Below are 23,156 nucleotides of genomic sequence, written 5' to 3' on the forward strand. Positions count from 1 at the left end.
CGGGTAGAAACATTACCTTAAAGCTTTCCGTTCCTACAGAAAATTATGTTGAAGTATACAGTACATCGTTAGTCAGAAGTTTACTTAAACTTAAAACACGTCATTACAGCCCTGTAATTTCATTGATTTCTGCAACTGCAACTGATGTTCTTATTGTATAATGTTTTTGTGTCTTCCAAAAAAATTCCAAAAAGGCTCGGTAATTAATGTCTTTTTTAATAAAATATAAGTTCAGCCTTAATGGTCCTCTTGGTTAATAATAGTGTAATCATGAATGTTGACCATATATGAGGTGAGCAATGGTTGGAGTTCCATAGATAAGAGTTTTTCAAACTTTTTTTTAAGCGACCCACATTTTGTCCATCATTTTTGACACGACCCAGGCAACACAATCAATGCATCTTACTCTATGTACAATCAGGTCTCACTGTGATTACAAGGTGTAATATAAAGCCTCCATAAGGGGGCTTTTGCATACAAGTTTATTTAATTATTATTATTTCTCTGCGACCCATTTTTTCGGCTGAAAAATCCTGCCATAATTGTCTGTCAGGGTTCTTTTGTGACTTTATGGATAAATCGTTAAAGTGCTCTTGGTGACATTTTGGTGAACCAGACCCTTCTTGGAACATTCACAATAGTTTCAAGTTGATTCCAGTTAACTGTGGCACTGCTGTGTTTCAATAACTCAGTAATTGATTTTATGCCACTTTGCTTAACATTGATGAAATGGTTCTATTAAAGTGAAATGGCAGATAATGTTGAGTCTAAATGAATCTAATTATTGATTAATTGTTTAATTGTGTAAGTGGGCAGTAAATGTTGGACAGTTTTTTCCTCTATTAATAAATTATCATTTAAAATGTATTTCGTGTTTACTAAGGTTGTCTGTGAAATCTGAAGTGGTTAACCCTTGTATAGTCTTCTCTATGTTCATTTTCTATGTCCATGTAGGGTTTTTAGGTTGTGCGGTGGTAAAGTACGCTAGCCCACTACTGCTGAGATCTGGAGATTCAGGATTTCAATCTCAGTGGTGCATATACATGAATGGCCAATGGAAATGGAAAGGGAATGGCCAAAACAGTATACTTAATCTGAGGTGCACTTGTCAGTGCGCTCGCAATGCTGGTCCCAAGCCTTTCTAAAATATGAGGGTTGGGTCAGATCCGATGAGGTGACCCATAAATACAGGAGCAGCCAAACAATTGTATATAGTTATGACCAGTGTCTGCTTTTTATTTCTTAGGGTCACGGCGGGTCTGGTTTTATCTGATCTAATAAACCCACCATTCCCCAACACGCCCCGACATGCGCCAATCATGTCTGTCGAATATGAATCTCAAAATTCGAAGATGAAAAAATTGGGTTTTTTTCTAATGTCAACCATACTGGCGGGTCATTTTTACCCCTTAGTGTGACAAAAAGAAGAAAAAAGAATTAAGAGGGCAAATACTTTTTCACCACGTTGTATTAAAACAGCGTCTGTCTAAGCTCCAGTACAGTAGATGGTGGTAATAGTGTTTGATACAACAGCTGGTCTGCAACCACCTCAGTTCAAAGAAGAACATGTTGCGTTTAATTTGCACCCTACTGCACTATATAGGGTTACTTATTAAAATACTAAGACAGCTGCGCTTGCGCACTGTTTAGTGTGTAGTTTGCGGTTTGAAACCCAGCCAATATGTAACTCTAAGGCGTTAACAGTCTAAAACCCTATGGAGTGGAGAGGAGGGATGTTTTGGATGTGTGTTGCATCAGAGGGGGTTTTACTCGGGTTTAGGTTATATTAGCGATTGGAGTTGTGTTGTGTGAGTGATTTGATTGTTGTGAGAGATATTGTTACGTACTGTTAGGTATTGTTATAATTTTATAAACAGAATTAGTGTTTTGGTTTATAGTTTGCAGTGTATTGAAGCCGGAGAACAGGTTTAAAACCAACATTAAAGACTGAGGAAGTGATCATGGCAGGTTCTGAGGTAAAATCTAATTAGTTACTTTTTTCTTGCTTTACTTTTTACAACAGTTTTTTATGTATTGGTCAGAAGTAGGTTCATAGGTCAAGGTCGCGGTGGGCACGCTGCCTCAGTCTTAGCTAGGGGACTTTATTAATTATTAATACATGATAATTTACTATTTAGAAAATGTAAATATGCTTAGGGCATTTTTGCCAGTAGTCATATTCCAAGAATACTGCTACAATATAATGTTACTGGATGTGTACATGATTAGAAGTGCGTCAATTACATTGTATGACACCCAAAACCCAGTACTAGCTGTGGAATCTGTGGAAGTTCACCAACAACAAGGTATATAAGGATGTTATTTTATCATTATTGTTATCGCGTACACAGAGTCTGTGTGTGATCTTTCTTTGCAGACAAGATTAAAACTTTTCTACTCACAATCCAGTCTCTGAGGTATTTCATTAAGGGTTTTTCCACCACATGTCTTAGTGATAAGGCTGCAAGATAAGCCTGATGTAAATGGATGAATTGGAGACGACTAGATTAGGAGCAAATGGGAATAACCGAAAATGTAAATTTTCTTTCCTTTAAAACTGTTACTGTTGTTTTGTAGGGAAACAAGTTGTGGGGTGGCAGGTTTGTGGGGAACACAGACCCCATCATGGAGAAGTTTAATGCATCGATAGCGTATGATCAGCGCATGTGGGACGCAGACATCAGAGGCAGTAAAGCTTATGTAAAGGCTCTACACAAAGCCAAACTGGTGACTCAGGAGGAAATGAAGCAGATCCAGGAAGGTCTCACTAAGGTTAGTTTTAATTTTTTGTTTCCTTTTGTGAAAACCTTAACGTTTGTGGTCCAACTAGAATAGCAACTTTGTGTGTGAGTGTGTGAGTGTGTGTGTGTGTGTGTGTGTGTGTGTGTGTGTGTGTGTGTGAGAGTGTGAGAGTGTGAGAGTGTGAGAGTGTGTGAGTGTGTGTGTGAGTGTGTGAGTTAAAACAGACTTTCTTATTGCTGTGGATAATTTTAGGGTCTTGTCACAGCATCTTTATTTGCTTCAGCTTGGCTACTGTCTTTTTATGTGTATTTTAATGTGTATTTTCTATTATTGTCCTGCTTTATAACCCACATACGCTGCGCTGAGAATTTACCAGCAACAGTTCACAATTTCTTACAATTCTTATTATGCATCAAAATAGTAAATTATGTTCAGAGAAATTTAATAGGTTTTATAATTTTTTAAAGTGATAAAACAGGTACTATTTTTTACAAACATTGTCCTTTATTGTTGTTCCCTGCAATGTGTACATGAGTAACTCTGTTGCGTTCAACCAGGTTTATGGTGAATGGTCCAGTGGTACGTTCCAGATCAAACCAGGAGATGAGGATATTCACACAGCCAACGAGCGCCGGCTTAAGGTGAACTTTATTGCTCTCTGTATTGTTAATTTATCAACCATAATAGTCATTCTTTTAAAAATGGGGGCATTTTCATAATGAATAAAAGAACATAAAAATAGACTTACATTAAATTTTATAGAATTAGACAATATAATTTTAAATATTAATATATGTAAAAAAGTAACAGTTCATGCCATTAGACCAAAAAAATAGTGTCTGAAATCTAACTATTTTAAAAGCATAAATGTAAGACCATTTTCAAGTCACAAGAAACATAAAGTAATGAAAATATTGTTTACTTTTGGTTTAAATCACTGGTTTATATCTGTTGAATGACTGGGAGGTTTACATTTTGTCACATTTTTATGTCTGTGGTGATCCTAAAATACTGTACGGTTTCAAAATATTTTTAGCTGTTTATGCTTAATTTAAAAATATGAACATGATTGTGTGTATTTAATGTCAACAAATATTCAGATCTACGTACAGAATCTTGTACTTCATATGTGCATGTTGCTGACTGTCTTGTTTAAAATGAACGTTTTAATAGGAACTGATTGGAGAGGCAGCCGGAAAGCTTCATACAGGCCGAAGTAGGAATGATCAAGTAAGTCTAAGATATTTTTAATTATTTATTATTCATATTTGTAACTAGTCCTTGTGCCTTGTACAGTGTACTTTGTATTTTATTTTCTGTATAATGTATTTTGCTCTGAAAGGTTGTCACGGATATGAGGATCTGGTTACGGGACTCCATAACTACTCTAAAGGGAAATGCCATTGAACTCTTAAACACAATGGTGGAAAGGGCAGCAGCGTAAGAACTGATTTTCTACATACACACAAATGTGATGATATCAGCGAGGACTGTTAAAAGGCTTAGAGCGTTTTTACACCATAGTTTGTTACCCATAGTTTGTAGTCCAAATCAGTTAATGAGTTTGTTAACTCGACTACACTTGGTTTGGTTTCTTTTTACACAGAGAATAATCCAATCGCACCAAAATTTAAACATGCAGGTGTGAAAACATCCTAAAATAATATACCTGGCACCTTCCTCATGATAAACTGCATACGTTTAATTAACATTAAAAACAATACAGACCTAAATGTTAGCTTATTCCATTCAACCTCAAAAGCATTTTTGTTTTCTATAACCCAGCTCATATCAATAAAAATTTTTTTTTTTTTAGAGTTAGCACTGTGTTTCCTTAATATCCACCAAACCCAGATCCCATCGAATAGTGGAATGGTTATAATGACATGATAGCATTGTCAGAAATTCAGTGCAATTATGACAGAACAAACACAACACAACTGTCCCTGCTTGAGTTGTAGACATCCATATTTATATCGGATGTCACACAATCTTAAAACCTTACAGGTTAAAAAGCTTAAACATGTGGTCGGTCCACTATAATTCCACATTATGCTCTTTTCTCTGCATCTTAGCGAGATTGATTTTCTTTTTCCTGGATACACTCACATGCAGAGAGCTCAGCCAATCAGGTGGAGCCACTGGATTCTCAGGTAAATAAATAAAGCATCTTTAAGTCTGTATTCATAACCATTTATAATGTTAATAGATGAATTGGCTTAATGTATGTGCTGTTGTTGTTTCAGTCATGCAGTGGCGCTGAGCCGTGACGTGGAACAGCTGGAGGAAATCGGGAGACGTGTTAATGTTCTGCCACTAGGAAGGTCAGTGTGTACAGTAATTCTGAAGTAAATGTGTGTAAATGAGTAATCAGGTAATGGAACAACAGGTATAACTGTTGTTCCATTAACCTCAAACACAGTAAATCAGTCTGCTTTGTGGTGTGCATGATTTAAAAAATCGAAACTATGGAAGTTTATATGGAACCTATATAACGTTTTAAATAATAAACTATTATATTGAGTATCATGTAGTAAGTATGTTGTTCATTTTTTAGTGGAGCTATTGCTGGGAACCCCTTCAACATTGACAGGGAACTGCTTCAGAAAGGTCAGTTTGTACTTTGCAGTGCTTGCACATTCATCAAATTTGTGTAATGTAAATGATTAGGAATGTCATATTTGTATCAGGTATGTAATATTCTGTGTCTATTTACTTTACTCTTCTCTTCCCATGATTTCAACCTCTCTGCAGAGCTAGACTTTGATGGAATCAGCATTAACAGTATGGATGCTACTGGACAGAGAGATTTTGTTGGTAATTTTTGTTGTTTTTTAACCCCAGGAAATATGGTTATACAGATTAAAAATCAATGACAGAATTTTTTAACCCTTTGAATCTGAAGGGCCTGTAAAGGGTTAAAGTGGTAAAGCTGCATCGCTGCATTAAAAAAAGAAATGTTTAATTACAAAAATCTTGAAATAATAATGTTGAACATATTTTAATATCTTCTCTGCATCTTTTAGTGCAGTTGGTTTCAGTTCAGGACTGGCACTTTATCATATCATTTTGAATACCATTTAAAAGACATCATTTAAAAAAGATTTTTGGAACCTGACAGATCCTTTAGCCCAGGATAAACATGCATTTATAAAGCACCGAAAAAATTTCTGTTCTTGAATGACTGTGGAAATATTGTAGTTTATTGCTAAACCACCAAGTTTAGTAGAGCTGCAGGTCAAAGTCTATTTGCATGCTGTGCTGTTTAGAATTTAGTTTAATTTATACTGTAGGGAAAATGTTTAATGTAAAATGTAGTAAAATGTAGTCCTTAATCGAAGTTCGTATGTTTTTGTGCTATGACAGCTGAATTTCTCTTCTGGGGATCAATGTGTCTTATGCATCTCAGTAGGATGGCAGAGGATTTGCTCTTGTACAGCACTAAAGAATTCTCCTTTATATCTCTGTCTGATGCTTACAGGTAAGTTAAGCTACTTTTCAGAAATAATGATTACTAAAACTACTAATCATGTTCAGAGTAATTTTCTCTATTTCCATGTTATCAGTGTATATGTAAATAAGTATATATTGTTGTATTAAAGCCTGATTTATGCTTCTTCAAAAGTGCTTCTGTAAACCATCTGAAACAAACATGCTTTATTAAAATAGTAAAAGGTTCTTAGCTTTCAATCATAACAAGGGAAGGGTGAAAGTACAAGGTACACATTGTCTCTTTCTCTGCTTTGTCATGACCGAGAAAAGGATGTTGTCTTTTTCTGTCCAGGTAGATGTACCTGACACAAATTACAACAACAAAACACTTGCTAAACACTGAATAACAGACCCTTGATAATGATTCCCTTCAGCTGCTGCTTAGGGGTCACCACAGCGGATAATTTGTCTGCATATTTGGCACAGTTTTTACACCAGATGCCCTTCCTGACTCAACCATCCTATTTATCTAGCCTTGGGACTGGCACTTGGGGTGCACTGATATGTGCCTCCCTAATGGCTTGGCTCATGTAACACCATGTGTCTTCTTTATTTGTGAGCCCACTCGAGTGTATGTTGATAAATTGATACAATTATTGAGTTCCAGTGTTTCAACTACAACCATTCCTATAAAATAAATGTTAGATAAAAGTGCCTCTGTGCACATAGCAAGGTCCATAAGGCAGGGTTTACTGTAAAGATGCTCTTCTGGCCAGCATTGAGCCCTGACACCAACCACAGTGAACATGGATTACAAAAGAAGGCCTTCTCAGGCCTGATCTCACAAATGCCTGAATTCTCACAGACATCAGTTTTGTGGAATATCGTAATACAAACTTTATCTGTACGGTAGGTGTACAGATGAATCATTAACAGATGTACATAACTGATTAGGTGTATCTGATTAAGTGCTCAGTGATTGTGAATGCCTAAACCATGCTCAGTTCATCATAACAGTTGAATTGTCCAGTTATTTTTTATACCAGCCAATCAGTACAGTTGGCTCTTAGATGCTGATCTAAAGGCTTTAAAACCAGGCTGTACTTTTATAAACACTGAATACTGCTGAAAAAGACTGATTGTAGTAACAACAGTTTATAATTTGCAATATTAATATGGGAATTTTAACCTGTTCTTGTCTGCCTTTTGTTTCTGTACTAGTATGTGTAGAAAAGTCTGAGTAAGTTAGAGCTCTGCTTGTGTGTGTTTGGTGTGAGCAGCACAGGAAGCAGTCTGATGCCTCAGAAGAAGAATGCAGACAGCTTGGAGCTGATTCGCAGCAAAGCTGGTCGAGTGTTCGGACGGGTAAGATATGTCATGGCCTGATTTCTTTAAAAGTCCACTCCTAAAACATTAATAATAAATATGAAAGATTTTAATCAAGATTTTTTTAAACATTCACCAATCAGGTTGCTTCTTATGTATTAGTTTTAATCCTTAACATATGAATTGACTTGTTGTAACATGAAGTCTGTGGTTCAGTGTGCAGGTTTTCTAATGACACTTAAGGGTCTTCCAAGCACTTACAACAAAGATCTACAGGTATATTCACTTCAGTCTAAATTTAGGAAATAATATGTGCCATAGTTTGCTGTCTGCTTTAATATTCTTTAAATGTGTGTTGTAGGAGGATAAAGAGGCCATGTTTGACACTTATGATACACTCCATGCTGTACTGCAGGTAGCGACAGGTGTCATGTCAACACTGGAGGTGAGAAACCAATGCAAGTCTGTTACAGGTACAGGCTAAAAATGTGATTACTAATTACAGTCTTTTGCAGGTGAATCAAAAAGTCATGGAGGCAGCTCTTAGTCCAGACATGCTGGCCACTGATCTTGCATATTACCTTGTCAGAAAAGGAGTGAGTAAACCAGCTTTTAATAGTTTCATAGTGAAGATGTTAGACTGTGCATTAAATGTCACGTTTATTCATGTTTTTGTTGAAGATGCCATTCAGGGAAGCTCACAGCTGCTCAGGAAAAGCTGTATATCTTGCTGAATCAAAAGGAATCCAACTGAATCAGCTTACTGTGGACGATCTCCGTACTGCCAGGTCAGCAAACTCACACAAATGAGAAAATTAAAATTTTAATTATTTAAATATTACAAATGATTAAAAACCATACAGAAGTCTTATACTTCTAGCTTTCTCAAAGCCCCAAACAAAATTATGTTATCTGCACTGTATATTCTACCGAAATACTGGTCAGTGCTGTAAATCCATATGAATGCCTATGGTTTTGTAATGGGATTTCCAACAAGCTCATGGTTGGGTTTCCATATTCATTTAATCATAAGGCATATACAGTGAATTCAGAAAGTATTCACACCCCTTGACCTATTTGCACATTGTGGATTTGGCTGTTATGACTAATTATGGCTGTTTTTACCAATCAGTTTACACTTAATCAGCCATTGTTTGTTAAATGAAAAATCATTTAAATCCACCGAAATCATTTATTCAAAGAAGTATTTAGTCGATTATGGTGTGGGAGCAGTTTTAGCCATTACTTTTTTCTACCAAACTAATTTCATAACTTTATTTATTGAAATTAGTTCCCAATGGTTTAATCATGTTGTAACCCAACTTTAGGTAATACAGACTTGGAGTAGGTTTTAAGATCACTTTTATGAAGGGGTTTAATAATTGTGACATGGCAGTTTTAACAAAATATCCTGCTACTCTGAAGTACTAAAGTATTTACAGCAGTTTTATTTTCCATCTTATTCTCACATAGATAGATAAATAGATTTTGCGCTAACTTTTAAGGTACCTGGTTGATGAAACTGCTTTGTCACCATTAGGGGTTAATTTTATACTGGCTGTGTGTGGATAATGTGTGTGGTTCACAAATAGAAACAGCTAATTCTTAAATGCTCTTGCCCTATTTCTTTTAGCCCTCTGTTTGACAGTGATGTGTCTTCAGTATGGGACTACCAGAGCAGTGTGGAACAGTACAGCGCCCATGGAGGTACAGCAAAGAGTAGCGTTACAGCACAGGTCGAACACATGAGAACCTGGCTGAAGGCACACGAACAATAGATGATTCTACACAGCTCACTATGTATAAAAAGGTCACCTGATTTACTGTTTTGTTGAACATACAAAATCACACTTTGATCACACTTAAAATAGGCCACAACTTTTAGCAGATTTTTTTGTATTAAAGCATTCAGAACACTTAAAAATTCTGTTCTAAAATAAACTACATAAAGGAAATAAATGAACCATTATGTATTCAACATGAAAATGCAGAGACTTAACATAACATATATAAATAAATATTCTTATTTTTGGGATATGTTGTTTTTTACAGATTTAAACAGCATGTTAAATATAAAGGAAAGCTGGTGGCCTATAACATCTATAGCTGTGTCCCAATCATCATCATTTTGTATTAATTACATGACAGAAAAGTAAGCAAACATTAGTGTTGTTGCTGTTCTGTATCCCATTTAGTTTATAGAATATGATTTAATAAGCAAGTTTTCCAGTGATATAGGGATGAAAAACACAACCCAAAAAAACTCACATCAATACATATTTTGACAAGAGTGTTCATGGCAACAACGTCAGTTCAAATGTAGCTTTAGTGATCCAAAACTGTAGGTAAACTTACAACATGTACTGTAAACCTGAAACAACACACACAGTACAAGATTCAAGATTCCACCATGTCCCTTAACTCTTTGTCCATGGGTGCACCCTTGTCAATGGGTGCATCAGGTCTCAAATTACTTTCTGTAGCTCTAGTAAGAACCACTAACAAGATGATATTTTGGTAGTGAACAAGGGTGATTTTAAAAAATTCTCAATCAGGTAAAATTGATGCCTAGATTTAACATAACACCGTTGTAGATCATGTCAATGTAGTTATGAATTTTAAATAATTGGAAATTATGTAGCAAATTCTTTATATTTTGATCATTTATGAGTTTGATTAAATTAAAAATACTTTTCTTTCTGCCCAGTTTACACACAACACCTAAGTAATAGGGCAGCTGAATGCACCTGAAAGACGCACAACCAGCCCCTTCAGTATTTTTCACAGACACCTGTGATTTGCTCATCTCAGTTTGATAGATGGGAATGATGTTTACCATTTGACACACAATTTAGTATGCTAGTATGAGGTCTGAGATGCAGTCTAATATGTTACCCTGTTTATAGTTAGAATACATTTGGTAATAGCAGAGTTGTGAACATGTTTGATTGTGCGTTAATTATAACTGTAAAAACCTAATTAGTGAAGAATAAATTACTTAGAGGTACTTAGAGGCAGTGGTGAAACAACACTGGCACACTGAACTTCAAATAAAAAATTGCTGCTGATCACATGGACACGGTGGCACGGTGGCTCAGTGGGTAGCACTGTCGCCTCACAGCAAGAAAGTCCTGAGTTTGATTCGCAGGTGGAGCAGACAAAATTGTCTGTAACTGTGTTTGACATTAAAGACTTGAACTGATGAATCTTGTTTAACCAGTAGTTACCTGTTCTGTCATGAATGTAACCAAAGTGTGTAAAACATGACATTAAAATCCTAATAAATAAATAACATAAATGATCACATGGACAAAGACAAAACAGGGACCTCTAAGCCTTGACACATGAAACTCACTTGATTGTAGACAATGTCACCTATGTTCCAACAGCTTTTAATTCATGGTAAACTTGGTTTTGATGGTTCATGGTTTGGGTTTTCTTTTGACCTTGGTTAGGAACATTGTGTAGTCAGTTTATATGGGACTAACTCTGACAACTAACAGGATGGTCATGTCACAGAGTTAAATAATAAATGATCACCAAAATAATTTATAGTTTTTGGAAACAAATTGCAAAAAATCTTTACAATTTCAGGACAGCTAAGCTGTACCTGATAACCAGTGTATTTAAACATTTGACTTCAACTGTATAAGGTAAGTGTATCTAGTAAAAAGGCTTAGACTGTATGTACCTGTTAGGTATAACTAATAAACTTGCAACTAAGTGTATTGTTTTGGTTGCCTACCAACTTTTTTAGAGCCATCCTTTATAAAGTCATGTGTAAATAATGTACTTAATAATTTCTATTTGAAAACATGATGTACTAGAAAAGACTTTGCTCATTTACGTTGATAATAATGAATAAACAACCATAGGAATCTTTTTGCAAAGTACTACTCATGAATAACTGCATAGTCAACAGAGATGTGTGGGGCACATTGTTTGAAGTAAAGTACCAGTTTGTTACCCAAGAACACCATGATATCATTCTTTCATTCCAAATACAAAGATTAGACCCTTTAGCAGAATGAGTGGAAGTGACAGCACACAGCCACAACGTGACGAGGCATTTGCCATGGATTTGTACACCATACGGCCATTTAATTTTTGCACTGGACGGAAGGTGTCAGTCATGGGTTGTCCAGTCTCGATAAACATTGCTTCAGTTAGATTATTCAGCTGGAAAAGTGTTAAATAAAGCATTAAGGTTATGCTGGTCAATTTAAATATCATGCAATTATAAGGAGACGTGTAAGTTGACTGACAATTAAAAAAAAAATTTTTTTACCTGTTGATGGCTGATGGGAACTGACCGTTGAAAGACAGTCCAGATAACAGTCTCATCACAGCTAGGTGTGGTCAAAGAACCTGAGTATCGGTAGTAACTTGAGAGGTTCTCAATTGACGTCATCATATCAGTCAACCTAAATTCAGGGATCATTCTGCTGTTCCCTTTGTAAATGAAATAAGCATAACAAATACTTTATACACCAGCATGAGAATCAATTATGTTCAGCAAGTGTAAATTCTGAACATTTTACTGGAACTCACCATTGTATGGAACTCTTTGCAATGCTTCAATCACTTTATTAAATTGCTGGTTTTCATCTGATGACACCTAAGATGAAGAATAAATACAGCTTTTTAGCAATGTCATCTTCAGTGTGCTGAAAACGTGGTAGTGCTTGATCTTATACAATGTAAAACACTGTAAAAGGTAATTCACTGACTCAACGAGGGGTAATTGCAATCAGTATGAGGGAGGAAATGTAAAGTACCTAGAGTAAATCCACACAGGCACAAAAAAACTAGGCAAAACCTGGTTGAGGGTTGAATCCAGGTCCTCAGTCATGTTGTTGTGGGGCACACTCTTTACCATCTGCACCACTACTTTTTAATTTTTTTCTAAATTAAAGAGGACAGAGTGTAATATCCTAAAGATCTGGAGTTGTATAACAATAATATTCTGAATTAATATTTTATTTTTAGACATTTTTAATTTCAGATATACAAACGATGTAAATTCAGGATTTAAGACAATTTTTATATTATTATTCAACATTTTCATTAAGTCAACCATTCACCACAGGTAAGTTATTTAAATAATCCAGCTGTATATTGTCATTTTATTTTCATGTTTTTTTTTAGCTAGCCTGGAATCACTTTGCATAATGCACTAACACATCCCAAACAATTTCCAAGAAATAAAAAAAAACACCCAGGCATGTTTGTTATATTTTTATAATAAATATCCAAGTATTTTTCTAAATGTGTATTTGTGTACATGAGGACTTTTAACTGAATCTTCCGATTTTACTTTAGGTTTAGCGACATCTGTTGGCAAAACGATGAAACTGCATTAGTCATTTACATGCACACAGCTGCAAGTGCTTCATTTAAAATAAAAAATACAAAAACTTGTACAGCTATAAACAAACACACAGTTTTCAGGTACATTGTACATTGGGCTACTTTGGCTAAATGAAATATTTTGCAGATTTTTTACAGCAAGAGTTTTGGGGGTGCATCTGCAAATGTTGCAAATGTTGATGCACAGATATTTACTTGGTTAAAAAATAATAAAACTTAATTTTATAGACTACAACTAATAGACTACAACTCCTTAGGCAAGTTAAGTATAACATTATGAACTTTTAAGTATTGAGACAAATTTAAAGGGTAACAAGTGTTCTAACTACTTAACCCTTGTGCCAACATTCAAAAACATAGGCTCCTTAACATAGGCCTTTGTCCACATAGCAAAGATTCTGTATGCTGGCCAGGCAAAGGCAAAGCAAAATCTCTGTATGACTCAGGAGTAGTGGTGTATTGTTCTACTGTGAAATATTGCATGCACAAGCATGATCTGCATTAAAAAGTCAGTACTAATAAGTAAAAATTGAACTCTGTGTCCATAAGTTTTTATATCTGCTTAAAAGAGTGTTACTATGGACTGACTTAGTGCCCACACTTTTGCACATGCCACAAATGCTATTTAAATTTGTCCTGTTTTAATTGTATTGTTCCATTTCAGGTTTATTTAATTCTGATGTACTCTGGCACTCCTGCCCCTTTCATGACACCCAAATAGGTGATTACCACAGCCGTATGTTAGGACTTTTGGTCCTTTTGCCTGGGCTTAAGATTTTTGCAAAACATTTTTACCTCAAAGAAGAAGCCAAGAACTGCTAAACCCTCTTGATCTTCCATGGCTTGCTTCAGCGTTTCATACTGCTCTTTTATATGAACAATATGGACCTTGTGGAAAAAGTAAGTTTAACATAAATTATGTTGGATACTGGCAACTAGCAGAACATGTATAAGTGCCATTCTGGAACCTACCTCCATGGGGTACTGCTCACCATCCACAGTATGTTCTGATCCCAGCCCACCTGTCACCCCCCAGTGTAGGTGAAACTGAATGGCCTTGTAGGTGGCAGGTAGACCCCCACCACGAATCCGTGCAGAGGGAGGAAGACCAAACACAGCTGAGAGACAGATAATGCTTGATATGAAGGATGCCTACATTAGGTCTTCATAACACATTTAGAAACAATTTATATAATACATAAATCAGAACTGAAAAATGCTAAAATAAGCTGAAAAGACAGGAAAACATTTTATTCTCACTAAATATATGGACAGTTTAAGATAAGAAACATCCTGGAAGTAGATTGTAAAGTTATTTATATTTGTCTAAACTTTTTTAAATATTTCTTTTGCTTTCTTTAATTCAGTCAAAATGATGTTGCAACCCTGACCAGGATTTATTAAAGTATTAACATTTTTATGCCATTTTAAATGGGAAACTTTTAAATCATGCAGGGATTTTAAAGGGTTAAAACAAATTAAATACATTTCAAATTTACCAGCATATCCGACGTTCCACACAGTGATGTTCAGAACTTGTGTATAGTTTTCAAAGATGATCGGGCTCAGACTGGGATCAAACTGGACCTTGTTTGTGACAATGTTAATGGGTGATTGCTTCTGGCCTCCACACGTTGGAACATCTAGGAACCATTTATCTGGCTCTGAAACAATGACACGAAAAAGAGGTTAATGTATCAGTGAAAAGTGAATGTATGTATCTATAAAAGTTGAAACTTAATCAAACTCACTTCTGCACTGATCCTGACAGGAATACTGGCTGTGGTAGCACCACTGAACTAAAACAAAGAAAACTACTTAACATGAAGAACCATTACAGTTCACAGTCACTCAGAACAGTTTTTTAGTGCACAAATTTCCAGAACCTTTCATAACAGAAATCTAAAAGTGTGCATTTTCTACTGCTCACCTGTCAAGTCTAAAAGGGATCCAGTATGATTTTTGGTACATGTTTAAAATTTACCAGTAGGACCTACTGGAACTTTGGTGTGTATTAAGCAGAAGGGCTACAAAAAAAGATGGTACCTTACCTACAGAGGTAAGGTAGGCAGGAGTGGCACGGTGGCACGGCAGGTAGATTGAGTGTTGCAAAGTAATGTGTATTCCTAGTACTTTGTCTCCAGGCACTATAGTTTGGTTTTCTCATACCTACCTCTGAATATTGCTCTTTTCACAGTGTACTCCTGCCTTGCGTCCAGTGTTACCCACTGTGACGAAAGAATAATGTTAATCCCAGTTATGGCTATGGTGGGATTGAAGCCTATATGGAGATACACCCTGGACATTTATTCACACCAAGAGATAACTTAGAGTAATCAGGAGGAAACCAAAGTACCTGGAGGAAACCTACACAGGGTTTTATTTTGTAGAATTTTAGATGAACTGTTTTGAAAGGAAATGTTGCATGTAACCTGTTGTAACATCTGCTTCATAAAACTGAATTTTTAAGTACACTCTCAGTTGCACCGGCTTCCATCTAGGCCTGTTTTTTAAATGCAATATTGCTTCTTATCCTGTGACTGAGCCAAGGGTTGAAATGAATCGTCTTGGTGGTACATTAATTGAATGTTAACTGTCCATGCTCTATTGAACATGCTAAAACTAGACTATGAACAATGCTTACAGTTCCTACAGTACACACCGCACGCACAGTTTCAAAATAAGTCCCCTACTTAAAAGCAAGTCAAATACAATGAAAACAGTAGGAAACTATCAGGTATAAACAGGCTTTGTTATGGTTTACAATAGATTAATGTGTAAGACCTTTTCACACAGCTATTTATTACATAGACCTTACAAAACTTACCTTACAGTTATCACATAAGTGAAGTAATGTAAAAAATTTCAATAAATGATTGATTTAGAGCCTACCTTCAAACACTACCTGGGTGCAAGGCGGGAATATACCATAAATAAGACAAGAGTGTATTACACAATTTATCACAAACTCACTTATTCAGACTTAAAATAAGGTCAATCCATTCTACTAGAATGTTTTGGGTTGGAAAAAAGCATCAAAGAATCTGCAGGAAACTGAAACTACAGTAAAAGCAATAGCAAATATATATGTATTTAAGTGTGAAATGTCCTGGGAGTTATAGCTGAAATACAATATTTGCTATAAATTATATAATACATAGATATAACTATGCAAACATGCCCATGCAGTGTATGGCAATAAACATCAAATCTGCAATATTTAGCATCATTTTTATAATCATACTGTTTTAATATTTTACTGTTTTAATATTTTACATTAAAATTAAATATAATCAATTAAAACATTTCACATTAGTGTATAGACTTCATTAAAGAATGGAAGAATCTTACCAGAATAGATGCCAGGAGCAAGTAGAAGACACATTACAAGGAGAGTGGACCACATGTCTGCAGTCGCAAAACGTGGTGTGCCCAAATCAAAGTGTTAGAAGAGCACCCACCTGTAAAGATGAGAGAGAGAGAGAGAGAGAGAGAGAGAAAGAGAGAGAATGTTTTGTATTGCTCATTATTATTGTCTACAGGTGGATGATTTACTGCTCTATGCATAAGTGAACTAGAAGCTGAAATATAACGCCTGAAAAAACGTTCCTGTTAAAAGGACATAAAAGACCAAGCAAATGCAGAGAGAGGTGATTAATGATGCATACGATTAAAAAACTTGTACCAAACGTTTACAAAAAACTTGAGAAAGAGCATTAGCATTATAGGGAGGAAAACGGGGACCTGAAGGAAACCCACATAGACATTCGCCAAATTTTATAGACAGTGATCTGACATGACAATCTCTTCCAGATAACCAGAATCATGGATATTTGTGGTAAATTACATGCTGTAACACTATGCTACCCAGAATAAAAATTGTTTAACTGGTGATTAGTCAGAACTTTACATTCATTCATACTATCTCTTTCCTCAATGAGGACAAGTGGACCAAAAAAGTGGAGTCAAAATTATGTTAACACTTGAATGGCGAAAACTGCTTGTCTGTTTCTAAATGCATGTGTGCCATACACCAAGAAAATGGTACAGGCCTGAATACTTAACCTCAACTGTAAGGGAGTTCGGTGGCTTTTTTATCCTCTGGAAGGCATAGAATGAGGGATGGATCTCACAGACACATAGATAGCCCAAAAGTAACTAACTGACACCTTTTCTGAAAGGAAAGTTTTACTTTAGTATATTACTAAAGGAAAACACTGAAAAGATGAGTGGAGAATTATAAATATGCTCAAGTGAGAGTCGTTTTTTGTCATGGTTTGTTGCTATGCCCACAGAAAAATGGTTGCTGGAAATTATTAATTTACTTTGCATCATATTGAGAGCAATATGATGAAACATTTATATAGTAATGATACATATTCTCTTTAAGAATGACAATGCCTGTCCACAACACACAACTGGTCTCAGTATGATCTGTATAAAAATATAAAAATGATGAAAGGCATATGCTATAGATGTCAAAAGATCTCAACCCAACTGTACACCGACGGGAGAGATTCATTTTTGTTTATCCAGTGCTGTTACAGAGAATTATAGAATTTGTACCAAGGCATGGGGAAGTTCTGTTCTCAAGTTCGGGAAGTTTGGCTCAAAAAAGGCACCCTTTAAAGAAAATTTTTGGATTTCTTTGACACTAAGGAATTTAAAAAAAGATCAGTTCCTTTTTATTAGTAAGTATCATCAACGTGGGTGTGACAAGTTTTGCAGTTCGTGTTCAGTTACTGCACATAGTGTGAATTTCTACAGTACAAAGGTGTGCCTGACACACTGGACACTGAGTGTATGTACAAGGTAGATGTACATTATATAGTGGTAATAGGGTATATATGTTATTTACACACCAGCAGTTACAGGGTTGGGGTCTTGTTTAAGTGCCCAGATACACTAACCAGGCATAACATTAAAACCACCTCCTTGTTTCTACACTCACTGTCCATTTTATCAGCTCCACTTACCATATAGAAGCACTTTGTAGTCCTACAATTACTGACTGTAGTCCATCTGTTTCTCTGCGTGCTTTTTTTTTAACCTCCTTTTACTCTGTTCTTCAATGATCAGGACCACCACAGAGCAGGTATTATTTGGGTGGTGGATGATTCTCAGCACTGCAGTGACAATGACATGGTGGTGGTGTGTTAGTGTGTGTTGTGCTGGTATGAGTGGATCAGACACAGCAGCGCTGCTGTAGTTTTGAAGAACAGCAATAAAGAAGGTTAAAAAGTATGTAGAGAAAAAGATGGACTACAGTCAGTAATTGTAGAACCACAAAGTGCTTCTATAGGGTAAGTGGAGCTGATAAAATGGACAGTGAGTGTAGAAACAAAGAGGTGATTTTAATGTTATGGCTGATCAGTGTATATTCTTTTAACCACTGAACTTCAACACAAACTGTATTTTTTATAAAAAACTTACATTATTTTCTGGAGTCTAGTGAATATGAAAGTTCCAATCCAATAATTGTGCACCCACTTATAACAAGTAAAACCAGGTTGCTTTTAAGTTCTAGCATTTCATGATTCAGCAGTTCATGTTAACGTAGGTGAGACCCAGCTGTGTGGTTTTAGACATTTTGAACACATACACATGCACACACACTTCCATTCTATATAAAGTTGACAAATGTATTATTAAGTGACTTTTTTAAAAACATTGTATGGTGCAGTCTTTTTAAGACAGCTAGTGGGAGAACTATGTTCATTGTTTCCTGTGGCAGCACATTTAGAAGTCATTCTTTCTGGTCCAATCACTGTTCAGCAAACATAGATTGTTACAAACACACCCATGCTAAGTTCCAACACTTAGAGACAGAGGTACACGTGAGGTAGAGACACTTGCTTGAAGGCAAACTGACAGTTCAGTAGAAGTTACAAAACTGTTTAAGACTGAAGTAGAAAGTAAAATTATACCTACATAATTACCGGCTTAACTTTAAGTAGAGACATTGTAGGACATAAAAAAACAGGAAAGAAGCTACATTTAGAAAAAAAACTGTTAAAGCAGGTAGGTAACAGATCAGAAGTAGAGGATCAGAAGGATCAGGATGGATGGATGGCTGATCGAGGTGCAGCGTCGACCCATTCTCTCCATCTTCTGCAGCTCAGTGGCTTTCAGGTTAGTCCACACACTCCTAAAGCTTCTGCCCAGACCACGCATCATTGAATTTGATCCCTGGAAGAAATGGAAATGGGAGAACCTCTCTGTGTCACTTGTCCACTCGCTCCTGACAGGGACCTGGTCTATCTTCTGGTGAGTTCTGTTCAGTAAAATACAGCAGTTACACTCAGCTCATTTGGTGTGTTTGAGAACTCATTCTTGCTTGTGTGGGGCACAATCTGTGTAACCATTAGTGTCATCTCTAAACATAGTACTGTCAAAAGATTTACACTATTAACAGTTGTTATTGATTAAATATTAAAGTTTTTAGTCGATCAATAAGATACACATAATGAATTGTACTTTGCATCTACAGTTGAAGAGTCCACTTACAGAAATACAGAAACCAGTCAAACTTGTCAGACAGGGAGAGCATTTCATGAGAAAGTGTGTCTAAAGAAGCTTAAACATGGTTGTTTGAGTAGATAGCACAGCAAGTAACCAAACAATACACTGATTTTGCCAGGCTTCTGTTATTCAGATATTGTGCAGCTCTCGCCTTGTTGGTCTTTTAAATCTATTTTCAGGTTTTTGCCTCAAAACACGAGAGGCTTTTTTCTTTTTTTGGTGATAATGTAGGCATAAAGCTTTGTTCTAGCAGCTTCTTATTCATGCCACACTCGTTTATGGTCTCTTTTGGATTTATTTAGATTATTCACTTTGTCATAGTAAAAAAACAACTAAAATTAAGTTTAAAACTACAGAGTTTTTTCTTGACAAAGAAGTATATGTTCCTGTCATGCAGTCACAGACATTATTGAAATTCCAAGACTGCCAAAGCTGTGTCAAATGTAGTAACACCTTAGTAAGTATGCACACTAATTTACTAACAGGCTGTATGAATAATGACATATTCTATAAGTTAAATAACACATCTAGTGTGTTTGTGTAATAAATATGTAGTTTGTGATGTTTTACCTTTTTTTTTTTGTCAAAGTCCAGTGATAAATGATTGTCACACTAGTGCTTATTTTCAGATAAACAGTAAATTTATTGCCTAAATTAGGTGCTCTAAATCATCATTTGTCTCCATCTTACAAGGAATAAATATTAATTAACTTTTATGTTAAAGTAACATCTCACCAAAGGATCACATAAAGAGTCAAATATGTCATCAAAACCTTAAAGTGTAAAAATTAAAAGTAAAATATTAAAGTGTAATGTGTTGTGACTGCTCTCCAAAAATCTACCTGACAAATGCTAGCAAACCCGCTAACTTCAACTGAACAGAGTCAAAATAATAACACTAACTTACTTTTTAGCAGTGTATGGTTGGAACCCACTTACATTGTGGGAGTTTTTTTTTTTTTTTTTTTTATCAACAGAGCATTGTAAAATGTATGTTCAGAGGTATAACTACAATATACAGTACATGAAGATATAAATCCAGACTCCAATAATTTAAATAATGTAAAGTAAAATACGGTGGTTATCAGTGGTAGCTTGCTGGATTGCAATAGAGGATGACAGGTGGACATGGGATGTTTTAAATGGCATGTTCATAAAAATTCATAAATCTGAGCTTGTTAACTAAATCTTTGTTATATGACACTATTTTAAAATATAATATATTTATTAAAAGTTTTGTTTAAATCCACAGGAAAAAAGCTGAGAAAATGTGGCAGCAACATAACTTTCATATGTTGGATCATGTGCACATTAATGTATACATGTAGCCTCCTTTTAATAACTATATAACACTTACTTCTTACTGGTGTTCTCAGTGTGTTTCAGTATCCAGTAATGGTGTACGAGATCCGATCCGCCTTCACCCCACTCGCATATCTTCTCGTCACTGTTTCAACAGGTCAGTTCCCTCTTTTCCTCTAGAATACAGTGACTTGAAAAGTATTTATCACCACACTAATAACTGTCAGCTTGGAATTTGAAATAATTATAAACAGAAAATTTGATTAAAAAAAATTCATACCTGGTTAAACTACCTTTAGGGTCTTTTACAGGCAGTGATCTAAATGAATGTCAGTTAAGCAAGTGTATTAGTTCTTAAAACCCCACACTAATCTTTTCTTTTGATTCATGTGTAGATTAAAGCAGATGACTTTTTAACTAATGGCAAGCCAAAATAAAGCCATGATTTCCCGTTAACCTTTCTATCCAGCACCATGTCAACAGTATGCTTAAAACTGACATACTTTCTTTGACAGGGTATTTCATCCATGATGCTGGAGGCATAATCTTCGGCGGCTATGCAAGAGAATCATGGGAGTTTCTGCTTCATCATGTTTTAGTAAGTTAAAGGCTTTCAATTTAATATGATCTTTTATTTCAGAAATTACAAATTATAAAAATGTGTGTAATTCCCTGTGATAAATTGGTACCCTGATTAGAGTTCCAGTATCAACAGTGCTACTGGCCTGACAAGGCCACCAAAAGGCACAATTTTTTATAAACATCTTTATTGTGAGTCTAAGTATGAATTTTTATTTATATAACTTGTTATACATCAAGAACTATTTTTTTCTTTGATGTAATTATACCACCAATGGTGACTTTCCTGTGTTCTTATAAATAAGACTAGTTTGACTGTACCCATGAAACTAAGTCAAAAGCATTACAATAGATACTTCTAGGAATCTCTGTACAGTTCTGTTATTTTTAAGTGACATCAAACACCTAGATTAAGTACAAAGTTTACACAACAGTTGTCTCTTCGGCAAGAACACAAAATATTGAATTACATGAGAAATTTGTTCCAGTTGATTAAATGTATTCCAAGAACCGCCTATAAAACAAACTAATTATGAAGTAAGCAAACTAAACTGTCCTAGGCTTAAAGTAAACTTTTGACTAACTTTTCAATATATTTACCAATAAGATTTTGTGTAAGGTATGTTTTGTTATTCATTAGCTTATATTAGCCTATATCTGATGTACATCATTTAAAATGCAAATAGAACTCAGAGTAACCTACATTAGGAAACCATGAAGCTTGTCTTGATGCCTCCTTCTCTTTTCAGGTGATTTGGACTTTCCTCTATGCTGTTCTCACCAGTCACTACGTAGCAGGTGCTGTGCTGGCTCTCTTCGTCGAAGTGAACAGTGTATTTCTGCATTTGAGATTAATGCTCAAAATGACCGGAGTGGCCAAAGACTCACCTGTCTACACCATAAACAAACTGATCAATATCTTTACATACGTCAGCTTCCGTCTGGGAGCTCAATTCTATCTAACTTTTTACATTGTTGTTAACTACTCCTTGTTGGACCATGCTTTCTACTTCCTGGTATCAATGATGCTGATGAACATCATGATGCTCATCTATTTCCACCGTCTGCTGCGGGCAGACTTCTTTACTAAACACTGTCATCAAAATGGAAACCAAAAATTTGTTCAGGACTAAAAACTGTGTATTTTGCTGACCACCGGTGCTAAGTGAAAACCTGGGGAGGTAAACATGCAAACTGTCCTCCTTTAATACCACAACAGCAGTTGTAATTAAGCTATACAGTATGTCACATTAATGCACAACCAGTGCTGTTAATACCCTTGGCAGGACACACTATAGGAGTTGACAAGTAACTTCACATAGCAAGCAGGCTAGCTAAAGTATTATTTTACTATTATAGTCTCAAGACACTTCAATAAATATATTTTCTTAATATTTTAGAAAATACTGTTTCTTTGATTTTATGTACAAAACACTGGCAAACAAGCTGACAGGTAGCCACTAATTAGCCTGGCAAATATTAATCCTAATAGCAAATACATAGATTTTTTTTTAGTATGCAAGTCTTAAGTATCCAAACCTGTAAACAATTTTTTATCAATGTCAGCAGACAGACAACAGCCTGGGCTGGCAAGTTGGCTAATTAATACAGAAAGGGCCAAAAATTTTATATCAGTATGGCTGCTCACAGTTAACACAAGTAGCAGTTTCTTCCTTAAAGTAAATAATTTGGACTTTAGACAGATTAAATATCAGCGTATTGCTTCTGTACAGACATGTTACCTAGCAAATAAATAAAAATTGTTTTTAGATACATAAAGTTGCTCTTTTCCTGTATGTACAATAAAACAGACAAGATGCTGAATACCAAACATCACACTACTAGTTGGGTCAGGACTCACAAAGTTTGGACCACCACCACCA

General features: G+C 35.5%; 3 protein-coding genes across 4 annotated transcripts; 2 read left to right on the forward strand and 1 right to left on the reverse strand.

Annotated features, from left to right (window-relative positions):
• Positions 1–1,823: 1,823 nt before the first annotated feature.
• On the forward strand, positions 1,824–9,535 carry asl (argininosuccinate lyase). Of its 2 annotated transcripts, none has more exons than XM_063011337.1 (16): positions 1,824–1,976; positions 2,578–2,772; positions 3,300–3,383; positions 3,916–3,972; positions 4,085–4,182; positions 4,818–4,895; positions 4,989–5,066; positions 5,300–5,352; positions 5,497–5,559; positions 6,109–6,223; positions 7,455–7,539; positions 7,717–7,776; positions 7,862–7,945; positions 8,016–8,096; positions 8,182–8,288; positions 9,134–9,535. In XM_063011337.1, the coding sequence occupies exons 1-16, from the start codon at positions 1,962–1,964 to the stop codon at positions 9,276–9,278; spliced, it is 1,398 nt and encodes a 465-aa protein (XP_062867407.1). In that variant the 5' UTR covers positions 1,824–1,961; the 3' UTR covers positions 9,279–9,535. The 2 variants fall into 2 exon arrangements, with proteins under 2 accessions (XP_062867407.1, XP_062867408.1); XM_063011338.1 differs by lacking the exon at positions 1,824–1,976 and adding an exon at positions 2,169–2,306.
• A 1,949-nt stretch (positions 9,536–11,484) lies between these two features.
• Positions 11,485–16,312, reverse strand: ca4c (carbonic anhydrase IV c; the record flags this gene model as incomplete). The annotated part of the gene is made up of 8 exons (XM_063012154.1): positions 11,485–11,679; positions 11,789–11,952; positions 12,052–12,118; positions 13,666–13,758; positions 13,843–13,988; positions 14,370–14,534; positions 14,622–14,669; positions 16,222–16,312. Coding segments are annotated over 8 exons (969 nt in total), but the record flags the coding sequence as incomplete, so codon positions are not given.
• A 2,619-nt stretch (positions 16,313–18,931) lies between these two features.
• tlcd1 (TLC domain containing 1) lies at positions 18,932–22,406 on the forward strand. The gene is made up of 4 exons (XM_063012225.1): positions 18,932–19,137; positions 20,769–20,851; positions 21,210–21,292; positions 22,023–22,406. Exons 1-4 carry the CDS (start codon positions 18,932–18,934, stop codon positions 22,404–22,406), a joined length of 756 nt encoding a protein of 251 aa, XP_062868295.1.
• Positions 22,407–23,156: the final 750 nt, after the last annotated feature.

Source organism: Trichomycterus rosablanca, chromosome 16, assembly GCF_030014385.1.
Source record: "Trichomycterus rosablanca isolate fTriRos1 chromosome 16, fTriRos1.hap1, whole genome shotgun sequence".
NCBI classification, from domain to species: domain Eukaryota; kingdom Metazoa; phylum Chordata; class Actinopteri; order Siluriformes; family Trichomycteridae; genus Trichomycterus; species Trichomycterus rosablanca.